This window comes from Orcinus orca, chromosome 16 (assembly GCF_937001465.1).
Source record: "Orcinus orca chromosome 16, mOrcOrc1.1, whole genome shotgun sequence".
Taxonomy (NCBI): domain Eukaryota; kingdom Metazoa; phylum Chordata; class Mammalia; order Artiodactyla; family Delphinidae; genus Orcinus; species Orcinus orca.
In genome coordinates, this window is record NC_064574.1 from 47,033,128 (window position 1) to 47,051,855 (window position 18,728).

The 18,728-nt window shown below is 48.7% G+C and overlaps 1 protein-coding gene across 3 annotated transcripts in view; it reads right to left on the reverse strand.

The window, feature by feature from the left end:
- The window catches only part of RIN2 (Ras and Rab interactor 2), a 98,717-nt gene that overhangs the window by 28,862 nt on the left and 51,127 nt on the right, over positions 1-18,728 (reverse strand). For all 3 annotated transcript variants that reach the window (XM_004270414.3, XM_049699108.1, XM_033429395.2), the window contains 3 exons: positions 10,866-11,058; positions 7,303-7,414; positions 3,912-3,984 (listed from right to left, as the gene is read on the reverse strand). In XM_004270414.3, coding sequence (XP_004270462.2) covers positions 3,912-3,984; positions 7,303-7,414; positions 10,866-11,058 — 378 coding nt within the window. The remainder of the gene's footprint in view (positions 1-3,911; positions 3,985-7,302; positions 7,415-10,865; positions 11,059-18,728) is intronic.

Here is an 18,728-nt window from a genome sequence, read left to right on the forward strand (position 1 = left end):
CTTACAGTCAGTGTTTCAGGTATACAGCAAAGTGATTCAGTTTTATACATATATATTCTTTTCCATTATAGGTTATTACAAGACACTGAATATAGTTCCCTGTGCTACACAGTAGGTCCCTGTTGTTTGTCTATAGCTTAAACTATTTCAGATGGCCCAGACATCACAGCATACCCAACCAGACCCGTCTTTACTGATAGGACTGTGGGATCACTACTCCTGCCTGTGTTAACACACGCAGGACAGGCTGAGAGACAAGCCCGCATGGTTTCAGTATTTGCAGCGAGGACCAAATTGCCTTCCTGGGCAGCTAAGCCGTATCTAGAGTTAATATCAGAATCGCTAACTATGTTGGTGGATCCATCACATAAATAACACATTAGGTACTGATTTGCTAGATGCTCTGAATGTTGGGCCCCGACTCCCCGGGCAGGAATGTGTGATCCTAAACCAAAATGTATTACCCCACTGCCTTAGGCACGGCAGATTCTCAATGAATGTCTGTTGGTTTTATTTGTGACGTGTTCCGGCTACAGCCCATGTATTGTCCTTTGTGTGCTGGGGACAAAACTCCCTCTTGAGTCTTAAGGTAGTGCTTCTCTAACTGTAATGTGCACCTGAATCTCTGGGGGGTCTTGTGAGTCTGCACTCTGACTCAGCAGGTCTGGGGGAGGCCGGAGGTTGGGCGTTTCTGTCAAGCCCCCTGACCCTGGGCCATGCTTTGAGCAGAAAGGCAAATCTAAAGGACCTCATGTGACAACATTTCCCCCAAGCAGCATCATGCCATGTGTAGACCAGGAAACAAATGCACTGCAGCATCACAGACCAGCAGACCCAAGAGGAAGGAGCTGGGCTGGCACCAGGGTCCTGCTGCGGCCAGGGCATAGCGTCGCCACCATGACCTCCTGCTTTCTCCGAAAGGGCAGAGGCAGACTTCAAAAGCACTTGTTCATCTTCATGCACAAGGGTTAGGATCATGCTCTAAGCACTGATGAAATCCTCACGGGGCTCAGCACAGGGCCTTGCCTGACACAGATAGGGAGAGAATGTGTTTTGAATAAATGGATGAATGAATATGCAATGACAAGGGTGACTTATCAGAAAAGGACTTATTTTTTTCAGTGGTGGTACTGGTGTTACAAAGAAAGAATTCATTCATCCATCCAGCAAAGTCTATGGTCATCTATGATGTGCCAGGTGCTGGGAACAAAACAGACAAAGTCCCCACCTGCACAGAGCTTCACTCCAGCGGACGCCAGCAGACAGAGAACAATAAAGCAATTCATAGAATACACGGGAAGGGGATGTGCCCCATGGATAAAAGTAAAGCACAAAAGGGGAAAAATAAAGAGGGTTCACGTGTGAGAGTTGGCCAGGGAAGGCCCCCTGAGCAGGTAGCATTTGACCGAAGATCTAAAGGTGGCCAGGAAGTAAACTATGAGGGAAAGAACATTCCAGGCAGAAGGAGCAGCAGGTGCAAAGGCCCTGGGGTGGGAGAGGGTCTGGCATGTATGAAGAACAGCAAGGAGACCCCACCCCCGCGCCCCCGTGGCTGGGGTGGAGAAAGTGAGGACAAAGTTCGGAGCTCCTGCCTGTGTTCTGTCAACACAAGATGACCTGAACGTTTCCACTGAAGAAAATAACTATACCAAACAACTAGTCGTTTACGGTAACATTGGGCAACGCTGTAGGCTGAATCAGATTAAATCTGGATGACTGGAGACTTTTGGAACCCTTGAGGCTGTTGGCAATGAATAACAAATTAGTAAGGTCGATGGAAAGAGCAAAACACGAGGGCTCACATAAATGCTAGGAGTTGGCAGTCGGCAGGCTCCTCTTTCCTGGGGTATTAAGCCCGGGTCGCCTCCTGCTTCCAGGAGACCCTTTCATCTGTCCCCGTTGTGAGCACCTCGTCCACTTGCATCTGTTCTGGATGAAGCAGGTGGAGCGTCAGGGGATGCAGCGTTTGTATAAGAGCTGCTGCCGGACCCAGGAGAGGCCATGGCCCTGATTATGATGTTAAATGAAGACTATTGAGACCAGAATTTTGTAACGTCAAAGCATCATGCAAATCTGTATTTCCATGGCTGTACCCACTTAATGAAAACCTACTTTCTTTAGGCAATTGGGAGGAAAGCCACACATAACAAAACCAACCTACGTTTATTTTAAGGTTTTACTTTGCCCAATGCAGTACCTAGAGCCAAAATATTGCATAATTGGTTTGGGTTTTCCTTAATGACAGAGATGACAGGAAACCACACCCGTCATTCACTAATGGGTGGTTTTAGGCTTTGATCTACTAGAAAATTAGATGTTGTGCGTGAGTACTCTCCCGCCGTGCCAGCCAAGGGCATGATACAGCCTCTCCTCTCTCTCTCTCTCTCTCTCTCTCTCACTCACTCTCTCTCACACACACACACACACACACACACACACACACACAAGAGGGGGCGCCTCCTTCTCACCTAACCCTGGTTCTAAAACTTGCATAACAGACAAAATAAAGCCATCTTCTGTATAAACGTTTCACTCAAGAGTTTTAATGCATGTATAAGTTAATTTATTTTTTTAATATTTTTTTACTCTACATGTCATATCTCTAAAGAGGAGGAGACTGACTATTAATCTCAAAATGTCAACGTAGGGCTTTGCCTGGGAGCATCTCGTGTTGGCATCATGCTTTGTGGGTCACCAAGCCTTCTAGGTACTCGGTCCCCTTCAGTCACCAAGCGACTCCAGACAGCGACACTTAGTTGACAGTGACCACTGAGGGGAGAGATGGTACCTTTCGTGCATGGCTGCCAAATCCTGTTTTATAGGTGGGATGATCTTTCACAACAACAGCAGGTTCATCAAGGAGCAAACTATAACGTGTAAATGCCGGCCAGCCTCACCTCTGACCGACATACCAGGGTTGACAGTCACTCCCAGGGGCTGCCGGGCTCATGCCAGTGCAGGTGTGCATGCCTGGGGATGTGAGGGCTTCTGCACTGGCCTCCTCGATTTGGGCGGACTTCCTCACACAGGTGAGGGCTCCTGCCCACACCCTGGCAGGTGGCGGCCCCTGCAGGGCACTCACAGGGCTCTGGTCCCATTCTGGAGGAAGCCCCCCACTTCTTCCCGCTGGGCTCCCCCTCTGGAAGTGCCCTCCCCCATCAGGCCACTGACTGCAGCTTCGGCTGGGCTGGCCTGGGGACCTCCAGGAGTGGACAGCTTGGTGCCTACCTTCCCCCCAACCCCCAAGGATCTAGCCCGTCTCTGCTCTATCGGCTGTGACGGATGCACAAGAAAAACCAAAGAGGCCAACTGAGCCAGGCGACCTGAGGGGAGGCAACATCGACCTCTGCAGACGATGAGTTTTGAGCCTCATTCGTGGAAAGAACCCTTGACCTGAGAAACTGGGATGGCTCACAGAAAAGAAAGAAGAAAGCCTTCCCCAGCTTGCACTCCCCTGACACTTTTTAACACGGGATTTGGGGCTTGGCTTCATGTAGACTGAAACAGTCCCTTTAGTTACAAAAAAGACAGGGGTACCCAGCAGGCCTGAAGGAGAGCGATGCAAGATTTACGGACTGGTTGAAGGAACCACATTTCTAGATGAACTGCATCCACTGGGGGTTTTTCAGAAACATTATCAGGGACCTTTAAATGTTACACGCTTGCATCACGGGCCCCTTTCTGCATGTGTGTTATTTTACACTTAGAGGGGCTGGGCTAGTTATTCTGATCTTAAGCCTGGTACAGGGGGCCTGGTGACCCTTTCACCTCAGGGGCCAATCCTTCCAGGGACATTCAATAGGTGACAAGCCTTCCAGAGCCCTGCGCCTGGGACGCATCAAGAAACCCGGGGGCCGGTGATAGCGCACACGCCAAGCAGGGGCTTGAAATCGGGAGACGAAGAGCCTTACCTGCTGATGCAGTAGAAAGCAATGAGCCGGAATAAATCCGCAAAACTGATTCCTGAGCCTTCCAGGGAAAAGGCTGGAAAAGAGAGAGTTTGGAAACCAGCTGAGTGTCCCTGAGCGCATCCTGGGAAAGGAAGGGCCCTCAGTGCTGGATGTTGCCTGCTGCGAGGGCAGGAGCATCCCTGTGCTCCCTGACCGACTCTCACACGGCTGACGGGAACCAGCTGTGCGGCCGCCAGACACAGGCCAGGGGAGGGGCTGGGGGCCTAGAAGTCTGGCCCCTGACTCATTGGAGCACGTGCTCCAGTGCCTGGTAAACAGACCAGCACAGACTCAAATGACACAGCTAAAGTTTGGGATGCAAAGCTGGGCAGGGTCCAGGGGCCAGACTGGCAGGAGTGAGAGGCCATCAGGAGACAGGGCTTGGGGGACACCAAGGCCCCACCAGCCCTTGACCCTCCCGGGCTGGACCTCCTGGGTCACAACCCTCTTTGTCAAAACGGGCCACTTCTGGTACAGACACAAGGCAGAGAAGGAGCTCGAGGCTTGGAGGATAACATGGGGTTCTCATAAATCAGCTTTGAGGTCAACTCTGTAGGAAAGATTCTAAAATTAATTTATTTAGCCCCTACCCACTCCCACCACCACCACCACCAAGCGTGCAAGCGTGCAAGAAATATTCTGTCAAGTCGGTGTGCCATTTCATACGTCTTCTAGTTGATGGAACAGAGAGTGGCTTGACTTCAAAAATTCATGTGTTTGCCAACCACTCCTCAGTCCCTCTTTGCTGAAATGCCACCCCTGCAGCCATTCTTCCAGCAACATTCCAAAGAGCCTCAGCTGTGTGAAGATTTCCTCATTTCCTCAATCAGACGAGTTTCTCTCCCTTCCATAGCCTCATTTATTTTGCTTATTATTTGCTTACATTGTATTATTTCACTTACTATTTCTGTAGCACCCAAAACACATCTATACCTCCACACATATACCATGAGCGACAGATAGACACAGAAACAGAAACACACACACATGTGCACCACAGTTTTGTGAGTTAAGTAAAAGGGAATGGACTTGGGGTAGGTTAACCTCTCTGAGCCTCGGTTTTCTCATCTGTAAAATGGACAATAACTGTACTTCCCTTGTCTCCCAGAAGGATAGTAGTGGGAAGTGCAATTTTTTAACAAATGTAGTAACTTAGGGTCTTCCCTGGTGGTCCAGTGGGTAAGACTCCACGTTCCCAATGCAGGGGGCCCAGGTTCAATCCCTGGTCAGGGAATTAGATCCCACACACATGCCACAACTAAGAGTCCGCATACCGCAACTAAGGAGACGGCGCAACCAAATAAGTAAGTAAATGAACATTTAAAAAAAATGGAGTAACGTGTGAAAGAAATCTACACAGATATGAGGTGGTACTTATTATGAAACACACTGTCCAGATGTTATGATAAAATATCTGTGTTTTTAAAGCCAGCCCTTCCTCTCTCAGTGCACCTCAATTTGCAGAGAAGGTAGACCCTGGCCGGGAAGGGGCCATCCTGGTGGGACTGAGGCCTTGTGGTAATCAGTTATAGGCAGGTTAATTCTTTGCTCAGACTAGCTCTTTCAGCCACTTTAAGTCACCTGGAGAGGACTAGGGAAGTGATAAAAGTCTTTACAAGATAGGGAGGAAATTGTTCAGCCAGGGAGGGACCTCAGGTGAACAACAAGTAAAGTTTAAACTACAAACACTAACTGTACTTATTTCAGGAGGGGAAGGAGGGATTTGCAGGCTAACTTATCATGGTTAACTCTGGCTGTTAGAAGGTATTTAAAAACCACTTAGGGGACTTCCTTGGTGGTGCAGTGGTTAAGAATCCTCCTGCCAATGCAGGGAACATGGGTCCGGGAAGATCCCACATGCCACGGAGCCACTAAGCCCGTGCGCCACAACTACTGAACCTGCACCCTAGAGCCCGTGAGCAACAACTACTGAGCCCGTGTGCCACAACTAACTGAAGCCCGCGCGCCTAGCGCCCATGCTCTGCAACAAGAGAAGCCACCGCAATAAGAAGCCCGCGCACCGCAACGAAGAGTAGGCCCTGCTCGCCGCAACTAGAGAAAGCCCGCGCGCAGCAACGAAGACGCAACGCAGCCAAAAGTCAATATATAATTTAAAAAAAAAAAAACATTTAGATATATCACTTCTTGGCTAGCTGAGCTTCAAAAGCCAACTCAGAACCACCTTTCTTCATTTAATATTTAATTCATTGCCTTTCAGATGGTGGGTTTGAAATCTACCTTCTGATTCCCTCCTAACGTAAATAAACCGGGGATCATTAGCCAGGTTCAGTGATGGCTCAGATGATTTTGCACGTGGAAGCTTTTCCCTGAAGCCAGGGGCCTTGGGAGAGGCCTGGAGGGAAAACATCATGGGACCTGAGGCCAGTCATACATCACAGAGAGGCTGCTCCAGAAACACCTCCTCCAGACCCAGTTAACGACTCTTGGGCTCAGCAAGACTATGAACTCTGGGCTGAGTGGAAGCCAGGATCTGCCCTGAAATTGGTCTCAGGACCTTCGGCTCCTTCCAAGGCAGGGACTGAGGCTCGCTCAGGTTATAACGAGAACCTGGTCTCCGTCATCTTATTGGATAGTTGACCAGCATCCAAACTCGCCTTCACACCTCAGCTTGCTCGCCTGTGGCTCAGTGAAGCCTCCCCCTTGGGGGCGTAGGTCCATCTTCTGATGGCGGCTGGGAGCCTGTCAGGACATCAGGACTGTTTGTTCCCTTTCCCATTGAAAACTTGGCCTTCCAAGATTTCAGATTTCCAATGACCATGGTTCGGCAGAAAGAAACCGACACTCCTGACCACGATCCCTCCAAAACTTCAGCCGGTCCATTTTTTCCAAAGGGCTAGATTCTGCCTACGATCAGTTGCCTTTCATAGCACACTGAACAGCGATGGCCTAGAGGGAACATATCCCCTCAAGGACTATTCACAGAGCTGTGCAGACACACTCTTTGGCATGAGAGCCCATAAAAAGGCTCAGCGGTACAGCCCACCCTGCAGCTCAGTCATCAGCAAACCTGGGGACCGCGCCCTGCATAACTGGGAAGAGGGCGAGGAAACCAGCCTCTGTTAGGCCCCTGCTGTATGCCAGGCAGTAGAACGCGAACCTTGCACACAAGTTGTTTAACTGAACTGTTAACACCGTACAGATGTCGCTATACAGATAAGAAAACCGAGGCTCCTAGGGCAGGTTACCTGCCCAGTCATCCTGGGACAAGCGATAGCGCTGGGACACAGACCCACGTCTGTTTGTCTCAAAGTGCAGGCTCTCTCCTATTCTACTGGCTCAAAGACCCCAGGCCCCCGTGTCACCGGGACCCAACCACCCGATGACCACTTACTGTATGTGCTTTCCTTTATGGCAAATTCCTTGAGTGGGGCTCCAAATTCACAGGGCAGGCGAAGGGAGAGGACTTTCTTCTGCATTTTGGTGGATTTACGAACCAGGAAGATCTAGGGGAGGGAAAAAAAAATTCAAGCTTAGTAAACATCTCAAAGGCTGGGACCTGGGCATGTGATAACCTGCACACCCAGCATCTATGAGTGGAGCCCCTCTTGCAGCCGAGCTACACGGCTTAAGGCAGAACACTACTGCCATGGAAAGGGGTGATGAGCAGACAGGCCACAGGTGCCCTTCTTGGGTAACTGGCCTCAGGAGAATCCCACTTTCCCTTTGCCAGAACCTTCTCCGTGAGGCTAAGTCTGCAACAGCATTTTCAGCCTGGTGACTGCTTTACAGCTCACGGTACATATTCTCTAGCCCGTGTCTGATAAAGGCATCCTGGTTGACGGACCCTAAATTTCTAGACACAGGTAACACGGCTAAGCCATAGGTGGTGAATTAGAGGTTCTTTGGCTAATTTGGCTTATGGGTGTATTTAAGATAGAAATCTGAATTTGCTGCCAACAGTGAAAAAGCACAAGGTGTTTTGTTTTTCACATTAAAATCCGAATGTCTAGCTTCTCTTGGAGAATGGGATGATAAGGCAAGACCAGGCATGGCCACATCCGCTGGAGCTGAAAATGGCAATTTTCCTTGGGAGACAGGTAGCTGGGCTCTGAGGTTCGCCACAGCCAACACTGAGGTGGCGGTCCTAACTTTACTCCTGACTCGCTTCACTTTGTGACAGCTCCCTCCAGTTCCAAATAATGTCTTTAGATGTATGTTTTGTTTGTTTGTTTGTTTTTGCGGTACACGGGCCTCTCACTGTTGTGGCCTCTCCCGTTGCGGAGCACAGGCTCCGGACGCGCAGGCTCAGCGGCCATGGCTCACGGGCCCAGCCACTCTGCGGCATGTGGGATCCTCCTGGACCGGGGCACGAACCCGCGTCCCCTGCATCGGCAGGCGGACTCTCAACCACTGCGCCACCAGGGAAGCCCTAGATGTATGTTTAAACCCACCCAAGCCCCGGTGCTGATCTCGGGAGACCGTCCTAGCCTCTGTCACTGCAGAGGTGAGTATGCCGTGTACTGCTCTGTGCAGGCCATGCACTGCACAACTCCAGGGGCCGCCACCTATTTAGACAACAAATCAAATGGCACTCCTTGGAGTTTGCAGTGTGGTGATCCGCTGCGTCCTTGTTCCTTCCTGGGGTACATGAGCCTTCTCCAAGGATCCCATCCTGTCCTGTTTCTTTACCTACGTCTCTTTCCTCTGCATTTGGATACCTACTCTCTCCTGCTTTTCTAAAGCCTTTTATTTTTTCCACCTAATCTTCATTTGTTTCTCGATGTCCAGTCAATAGCTTCTAAGATGATTTTTGGGGGAGGAGGGGTAATGGGAATTGGGTATCTGGTAAGGAGACAGGAAGATCTTAAGTTCCCTCTTTTTTCCCAGCACCCATAGAGAGGCAGCCAAAAAATTTGCCAGCTCTGGGAGTCAATGGCTCTGGGTCACCCTGAAGCTTAAGCAGGTGTTTCCTCAGTGCTATCAGGTTGAGTAAAAGCCCCAAAGTACTGGTGGGAGGTAGCTGCTGGTGGGTGGAAAGACGTATGCTCCCTCAGGGAGGTGGGATCTCCTTGAGCCTCGGGGTCAGGGAGGGCACAACCTCTAAGCTGTATCTCCTGAACGTCTGAAACCTTAGGTCAACAGTTGGTAAAGCTTGGCCTACAGACCAAATCCATCCTGCTGCTTGCTTTCACAAACACAGTGTTACTGACATACAGCCTTGCTTCTTGGTTTACGTACTGTCTATGGCTATGGCTGCCCTACGATGGCAGAGTTGAGTGGCTGTGACAGAGACTGTATGCGCTACAAAGCCCCAAATAGTGACACTCCGACTCTTTATAGAAACAGTTTGCCGGCCACTGTCTTAGGCTGTAGATGAATCAGGGATGGTGGCAGCCCAAGGACCAGATGCCACCAGAGCTGCTCTTTCAAATCTCTCTCCTTCACACACCTGCCCTTCTTTCTCTTCAGCAGCCTCACTTCTCCTGGTGAACCATGGCCTCTCCCGTCCTCACCCCACCCTCGGCCTGCCCCACCCCATCAGGCAGGTCCTGCCCAGGGCTCTGCCTGACTCGTTCCCCATCAGGTCTCAGCAGGAATGGACGTGCCTGACTCCAGGAACTGGGACGGGCAGGGAGGGGAACTGTTGCCTAGCAACATGGCAACCTCCCTCTTTAGAATTTTTTGCAGAAATACAGGAGCAGACAACTCAGCCTGAAAAAAGTGGGGGCCTCACAGAAGGGGGTCCTGATCATATAGACCAAAACCAAGGGCAACAACCCGGCACGCTGGCCAAGGAATTCTCTGCAGAGATGATCGAATACTGCGCTTGTCACCCTGAGTGTGTTCCAACAGAGGACTTAGTCCTGTCTGCTTCTGTCAGATGAGAAACAAAGACTCACTTACAAGTCAAAAAGTGATCACTGACAAGCTCTGGCTGATAGGAAACTTAAAAGTTTATTTTTGTGCCCAACTGTTACAACATTCTTCAGCCAGCTACGGAAGGAATTTTCTCCTTGCCTCTCCATCTATTTCTTAGTTTCTATCTCTTGTTATGTGTTGTTTCCAGTATTAGTTTATCTGTGATTTACTGTATTTATCCTTGTTTTGGAAGTAGACATTGTACACAAGCGCTGTCCAGTAGAACTTTCTATGATGGTGGAAATGTTCACTACTTTGATCTATCCATCCAATATGGTAGCCACCAACCCCTGGGACTAGGGAGCCCTTAAAATGTGGCTAATGCCACAGAGGAACCGAATTTTTTATTCTATTTTATTTTATTAATGTAATTTAAATAGCTACATGAGGCAAGCGGCTACCATGACAGACAGCACAGGAAATACCTACCCATCACTGACTAACATTTTCTGAGAAACTTCTCTAGCGTCATGGAGTGGGCTTGAGTAAGATGAGACTGGTCTTGGGTAGGGGGGAGCTGAAAAAACCCAACTGGACTTTGATTTGTCCCTGAGACAATCCAAGGAAAGGAGGATCACACTGACAGCCAGAGCAGACAAGACTATGGACATGGAACTTTTGAAGACTGGGTCCCATGTTGGATGGTTGGGCCCTGGCAGGGTTCCCAGGCTCATGCTGAAAGGAAAACCACAGGGGCAACTGAGGACCCCACAACCAGACTCATCCCCAACGTCATATCTCCAGAAGGCAGGCCCAGGGCCTCCAGCCAACGGCCCCTCCTCAGGACCCCGGTGCCCGGTTACCCTGCAGACCTGGGTACACATGGTCACCGGGCAGAGGAAGGCAGAAAGACAAATCACGAAGGGCTCTGTTCCTGGGAGCTGCCTCCAGAACTTCTCTGCGGTGTAACGAGGTACACACTGGGAACCGTGCTCCCTGCAGGCTGGGAAGAGCTCTCTGGAAGTCCACGTCTTTCTCTTTAAGGAAGCGGCAGCCCTGCCCACCTCCACCTGCTTTCCCGCTTCTGAGTCTTACCCCCGGAGGCTGTGCCCGTAGGACTCCTGCCGCCTCGTCTTCGCTCAGACCCAGCTGCAGCCATATGGGGTGGGTGTGCAGGAGCCGGTCCAAGATGCTGAGCCTGTTGGACAGGCTGTCGTAGCCAGAGTCCCGGGGACAGGTCTTCACATCCTTTTCCTCGGGGTAGCCATCGTCCTTGTGTCTCACCATGCTAGGAGAGAGAATTGGCAGGGGTCAAATGGCTGCGGCACAATCCCCCACACAAGGACAGCATCTCTCGGTCTCCTTGATGGGGCTGTCCTGTCATCACCACCTCCTTTGCCTTCCCTTCCAGACTGAAAGCTTTCCGGGGACAGACACAAAGTTCTAGTTCACTCTTTAACGCTAACGTTACAGACAGTACGCAACAACACTCAACACACCCAACCTTCTACTTCTAACCCAGTTTTCACAAGGTTCTAAACATCCTAAATGCTGTTTACTCTGTCTTCTGCCATAGAACATTTCTAACTTTGAGCCAAACACGCTAAATTCCGTATGGTAACCGTGGTATCAAGAGCATGACCAGGCAAGCGCTAAAAGCAAAGACAAACACTCACACTCACGCACACTCATTTTGAACCCAAAGAACTGCATTTCATTTCTTTCCAGGCACTTTCATTTTCCTTACTATATTATTTCCAATAGAAAACCACAGTTGAATGGTGTGTTGTTGCTATTCATAAAATCATATGATTATTCATAATTGCCATACATAAAGTGGAAACATCCCGAATCTCCATCAACTAGAGAATGGATAAATGAAATGTGGTCTATCCATACAATGGAATTTGATTCAGCCATTAGAGTCATTCATTCTTTTTATGAATGAGGCACTGGTCCATGCTACGAAATGAATAAACCTTGAAGACCCCACGCTAAGTGAAAGAAGCTCGACACAATAGTGTACTGATTCTACTTATATGAAATATCTGGATTAGGGAAAAACATAGGGACAGAAAGATTAGTGGCTGCTGGGGGATGGGGAGTGGCGTGGGGTATCTCATGACTGCTCATGGGAGTGGAGGTTCTTTCGAGGTAACGAAACTGCTCTGGAATGAAGTGAGCTCATGGCTGTACAACTTCGTGAAATACTGAAAACCACAGAACTGCATGGCATGTGATGAAATCTCAAAAAAGAAAAAGAAAAAAAATTGGACTTCCCTGGTGGTACAGTGGTTAAGAATCCGCCTGCCAATGCAGGGGACACGGGTTCGAGCCCTGGTCCGGGAAGATCTCACATGCCACGGAGCAGCTTAAGCCCGCGCGCCACGACTACTGAGCCTGCGCTCTAGAGCCCGCGAGCCACAACTACTGAAGCCCGCGCGCCTAGAGCCCATGCTCCGCAACAAGAGAAGCCACCGCAATGAGAAGCCCGTGCACCACAACAAAGAGTAGCCCCCGCTCGCCACAACTAGAGAAAGGCCGCGTGCAGCAACAAAGACCCAATGCAGCCAAAACTAAATAAATTTATAAAAAAAGATACCATATTGCTGTCCGTCATTTCCCTTGGCACCCAACCCTAACCCTGCTATTGAGTATTTAATCCCCATTCTACAAATGAGGAAACTGAGCCCCAAGAAGCTCCCGAGCTGTCCAGAGTAATAAACAACCATGAAATGGCAGAGGTAGAAATTCCAGAGGTCTGGTGTTCCTCCAACTTTGCAAGTAACAGGTGAGATCGTGAACACGGGAAGGCTTGTATCACGTGGTGCCTACTGTTGGCCCAACCTTTATCAATATTTTCTCATCCCTTCCTCACGGTAGCCCTGAAAGGAGGGGCCAGGATCCCAGTTTTCAAAAAGAGGACCAGAGGAGGCTCTTTCCTTCCTTGAGGAGCCTGCCCAAGGGCAGGCCTCTGTCAAGAGAGGGTGGAGACCCCCGCCCAAGGCTGCTTAAGCTCTGGGGTGTCTTCCCCTCTACCACGCTCAGAGCTCTCCATGAGCTGGTCATCAACATGGCCCTGGAACAGCCAGTGGGACCACCAGGCCTGACCATCCATGTCTGCACAGCCGAGTTCAGGTGGGGTACACACCATCTTCAAATGTCTGCACCCAAAGAGACCCAAATGTATGGCCTGGAGGAAGGCTTTAACAGTGAGGAAGACAGGTGGTGGGTCTGAATGAAGGGGAGGGAGGGAAAGGAAGTGTGTCACCCCCACGTGGACCACTCCACCCCTAAGAGGAAGCCCACCTAAGTGAACATTTTGGGGCATGCAGGCTCAGAAACAGCCCCCCACGATGACAGCACGAGGGCCGCCAGAGACCCCCCCTCCCCACACCCTCTCCATCACCTCTTGACTCGCTCCAGATCTAAAGAATCTCGTGTTCCCATTCAAGATTTACATTTCCTCTGCTCTCAGATATGTGAGTGTTTTTCTTTACCGCTGCTGCAGTTTTCCAGATGGGACCATCTGTGCCCAGAGAGGGCAGTTCCTCATTCTGGAAATGCCATTCCAGGGCCTCCAGGTATTTTGAAGTGAATCTTTGCAGTTCTAGGAACAAACTCTTCAAAATGAAGCTGGTGTTAAAATTCCTTTCCCATGAGGTAAGGCAGGCAACTTTATGGCAGTGATTTTCACCCCTGGCTGCCCATGAAAATCGCCTGGGGAGTTAAAATTTTTGTGATGGCTAGACTGCACCCCCAGATCCAATAAATCAGACACTTTGGGGCAGAACGCAGACATCAGAATGGTTTAGGTTCCCCAGGGTACAGCCAAGTTTACAACCATTGCTTTGCATCAGCACTTGAGCCTGGGTGAGAAATCTCCTGGGGAGTGTGAAGCCACACTTCCTGGTTTCAGCCCCAGATATTCTGATTGTGCAGGTCCGGAGTAGGCCTAGGATTCTGCATTTGTAGCAGGTTCTGGGGTAACGCTGATGCTGCCAGTCCCAGAACCTGAGGAGCACGTGCTTGAGACCTAAGAGCAAAATATGCACTTGAACTCAGACCCAATTAGGTGTTTTTTTTTTTTTTTTTTTTTGGAGGGCAGGGGAGACAGGTAACAAGCCATTGAAAGAGTTCTGGGAACTCTAATAAAGATATATTTCAGGCCTGTCATCTCAAGTTGGCGATATTTTACCAAGACCAAATTCTACCACCTGTAACACGGCAATCCTGACACTCACGTGCTGAGAGTTGACACTTCTTCCTTCCTTAGAAGGGCCCACCCTGCTCATCCAGTTGTTAAGAAGCTACACAGCAGAAACTAACACAACACTGTAAAGCAATTACACTCCAATAAAGATGGTAAAAAAAAAAAGAAAAGAAATATAAGAGTGAGAGAGATCCACCCCCCCCCCCCAAAAAAGAAGCTATAAAGACTTTGTTCTGACAACAGACCTCACCTTTAAAAACCACGGCCCAGGGCTTCCCTGGTGGCGCAGTGGTTGGGAATCCACCTGCCGATGCGGGACACGGGTTCGTGCCCCGGTCCGGGAAGATCCCACATGCCGCAGAGCAGCTGGGCCCGTAAGCCATGGCCGCTGAGCCTACGCGTCCGGAGCCTGTGCTCCGCAACGGGAGAGGCCACAACAGTGAGAGGTCCGCGTACCGCAAAAGAAAAAAATATAAAAACCACGGCCCAGACAGGAAGGCGGTGAATAAGATTCATGGGGCCTCATAAAGGAGCAACCATAAATTAGACCTTGTCTTTGCAAATGACTAAGCTCACGCTTGTCCTGCTTATGGGGACAAGCCTTGGGAAAGAACTAATGAGGGAAATACTAAAACTGTAGTGGATGCTGTTGGCGCCCTGCCCGCCTAGACCGCCTTTACCAACCAGGCATCCATGCCCCTGCTGCTATGAGTGGGACGTGTCTGGGGTGCTAGTCCCACTTCAGAGCTCCCTGCAGGGTCAGGCAGAGGCAACACCCCTGCTGACCCCACATCTTTGCCTGGCTTCCTCCCCATCCCATCCTATAAGCCCCGTCTCTGGCTCTGTTTCTAGAGAATCCAACCCAAGAAAGAACCTGATGAGATGAATAGAACCATGATTTCTAAGACAGATGTCTGCATGCAGATGTGAAGGTGGGCAAAGGATGAGTGGCTTATAAAAGATAAACCACCGAGTAGGAGACTCAGGAGATGGTCACAGTGGGAAGACTGGAGCCTGAGACCTGGCCAGCTCCCTTTTTAAGCTTTGTCTGAAAGTGGCAAATAACATCTCATGAATGGATGCTAATGAAAGACTTAGGAAACAGAACGTTCAGAGCCTTAAAATATCATCCCACGGATTCCTTATCCTGAAGAGGAGAAGATGCCCTGACAGTGGAGGAACCTGGGAGACATCTCCCTGACCAAGCGATCAGGGTCAACATCTCCAGCACCTGACATGGTACCTCTGACCTCTGATGCTCTGCGAAGGTTATAACACCACCAAGTCCTCCTGCCCCCAAATGTATTTAACCTGAATCCACATGGGAGGGAACAGACAAATCCAAATTCAGGGACTTCTGCAAAACCACTGGCCTGAACTCTTCAAAATGTCAGTGTGGTGAAAGATTATTTAAAGAAAAGAAACTGTGGGTTATTGTAGATAAAAGGAGACTAAACAGATGTGATAACCATGTTGAGTGCACAGAATTGATCACATATGGCCTCAGAATAAAAAGCAGCTATACGGTTTCCCTGGTGGCACAGTGGTTGAGAGTCCGCCTGCCGATGCAGGGGACGTGGGTTCGTGCCCCGGTCCGGGAAGATCCCACATGCCGCGAAGCAGCTGGGCCCGTGAGCCATGGCCGCTGAGCCTGCGCGTCCGGAGCCTGTGCTCCGCAACGGGAGAGGCCACAGCAGTGAGAGGTCCGCGTACCGCCAAAAAAAAAAAAAAAAAAAAAAAGCAGCTATAAAGAACAACTGGGAATAACTGAAAAGGGTAGATATTAGATAACATTTTATTGATAGTTAATCTCCTGACTGTGCTAGCTTTATTATGGTTATGTAGGAAAATGTTCTTGTTCTTAAAAGATGCATGAGAGAGGCAAAGTGTGAAAATGTTAGAAATTAAGTACCAAATGATCAGCCCCTCATGCCCTTCCACCCCCTCAAAAAAAGGGGAAAATACAGAGGTAAGGAAAATGTGGTAACATTTCAACAACTGGTGAGTATGGGTGAATAGTACTCTTCTTGCTGCTTTTCTGCAATTTGAAATTTCTTAAAATAATAGGTTGGGGGAAATGGGATGGGAAAATATATAGCATCTCACTGGGCTTTTATGACCATAGGATTCATTTATTTATTCAACTATTACTACTATTGCCAAGTGTCTAGGCCCACTTTCATGGGGAGATGAAGTTCAATTATGGATTCAGTGAGACCCGCACCTACATGTGAAAATACTGGGCAAAGCACAGAATGCCCCACACACCTAAGGTGCCTCCAGGGGCAGAGAGAAAAGCACTGGAAAACTCAGACAGTATGTGCTCCCATTCCAACCAACCCGGGCCTCAGGGCTCTACGGCAGATGGGTGGCAACTACACCGGCTCTGGCAGGAGCCGCGCTCTCTAACATTCTGGTCACACTCAATTTAAGACTCTTCAGAGTGTGGGATGTGAGTGGCCTTTCCACTTGGCTGTATTCCCGTCATTCCCGGCACCAGGCGTTGGTAGCCTAGGCAGGTGCAAGAAAAAGTGATGGCAGCCCGCACATCCTAATGCAGGACGGGCAGAAAGACCTGATCACAGAATCAGATTCAGCTCAGAGAAACCACAAACTTGCAGCAGTGTTCCCAAGGGATGCTTTCTTTTCCTCCTAATCCAGAACCCCAGAGGATGGCACAGTTCATTGAGGCAGCTTCTAAGGTCCAGGGTCTAAACCAAAGTATATTCAGAAAGGCTCCCTTGTCCCTCCCAACACACCACTCCCTCTCCCCAGCTCCAGCCCCAACAACACATTACTTTACAGCTAAGTCTTTTTTTTTTTTCAAATAAAGACAGGCAATTAAGAAAGCAATACATAAAATACGGGAAACTTTGACGTGAAGTTGTTTCAGTGCAGTCGATACCCTCGACAGCCTTCTGTATACAAGAATCCTAGCTCAGCTGTCGAATAGCAGAAATGAACTTTAAGGGAACTAGATACAAGGCAAAATGCCCAACTGTGACTCTCAACAAGGGTGGCACACGTCCATCTGGCGAATGGGTCTCAGCACGAGTGCAGTGCTCTGGGGGGCTCTGTCCTCAGTCAGGACACGGGGACAAAACAAGTATACAGAAGAAAACAGAAAGCCCTCCAAACCTTTCCTATGTGCATTAGAAACACATCATGAAGCTGAACAATTACATTTTTTAAATGGATAATTTATATCAACACCTATGATAAGATGTACTTGATTATTTTTTAAGGACAAAAGCTATTTCAATTAAATATTTTAAATGTGCTAAGACTTTTCCTATCTAGAGCAGAGTGTTATATCCCAGTTCAATGAAAAAAGAGACAGGTTTAGTCAATCAACAACTTGAGAAAACCTCTCGTAGAATGAATGGCAAGTGCTCTGAGGAATTATATCTATGTAATTATATGATATATATATAAGGTGGGCTCCCAAACCAGATTCCATGGCTCCCTGGCTCACTCTGTGTGTTTGCACGGAGGAGAGCAATGCACCTTTGCACAAACCCTATCCCATCTACCTTGGAATTCGCTACCTTTGCAATCTCCTTCATGGAAAAGCCGTCCTTATATTTTAACTAGGTTTTCTGCTTTGCCTCTACTAACAGAACTAGTGGGCCCTGTAAGTTGAGTCATGTGGAGACATGTGGATGACTAAGTCTGCAGGATTATTTGGAGGAAGGATTATGAAAACCCCCTAAAGTACACCTTGGCTTTCGGCCTTTGTCTCCTTCTTCCCTACTCCTCGATTCCTTGCCCCACGCACCACCCTTGATCTCCTCTATCAGGCTTTACAAAAGGCAGTTCTCTTCGTGGAAGCAGTACCCTGCCCGCCGTGCCTGCTCTTTTCAGGCCAATCCTGGCGTTGGATGTGGGACTGAGTAATTTACAAGGGCCGCCTCGTGGGATCTGAAGGGGTGAGAGACAGGCTCTACCTGGGTCTTACCTCCCAGGCCCTACCTGGATTTCCAGCAAAGATAACTCTCAGGGAAGACAGAGCTCTTCCTGCAGCCCAAGGGCTGGTTCCCTGAAGGTCACCAGTGGACCTTCCAGACCTTTAAGAAAACTAATCGTTTTTCCTTACTTACACTGTAAAGGCCTAATAAACAGTCAGAGGATGAATCAAGAGAAGCAGATGGGGCTGATTATTATCAATAAGATGCTAACGTCGTCATTAAAACAAAACAAAAACAAACAAGAGAAGAGCCCAAGGTTCCAAGTTGCTTTTGTCTAGGACTTAATTATGGCTTAAGATTCATCTCATTGCCTATTTGCCTGACATAGAGAGCTGCAGTCCTGCTACAAAGCGAAGAACTCAAAAACAAAACAAAATCCTACCTGGTAGGATAGAACAGATTAATTTTGATATTTTATAACTTTTCAGTGGTTTATTAAAAGTTGACAGTAATTCCCAAAGAGTGCTGGATACACTAAGGTAGTTCATGGAAGCACAATTTTTATTTTAATGTCCAGTATTTAATATAATAGTTACATGTATTTAGTGTAATTCCCAATTATGGTGGGGATATTTACTTTTTTCCCCATTTTTTATTGTGGAAAAATACACATGACATAAAACTTACTATCCTAACCATTTTTAAGTGGTATTAAATACATTCGTATTGTGGTACAACCATCAGTACTGTTCAAAAAGAAACAACAGGTCCCAAATGGAGTCACTTGTGCTGAGCTCATCAAAACTTACTACCTAACCTAAGTATGGTTTCAACCTT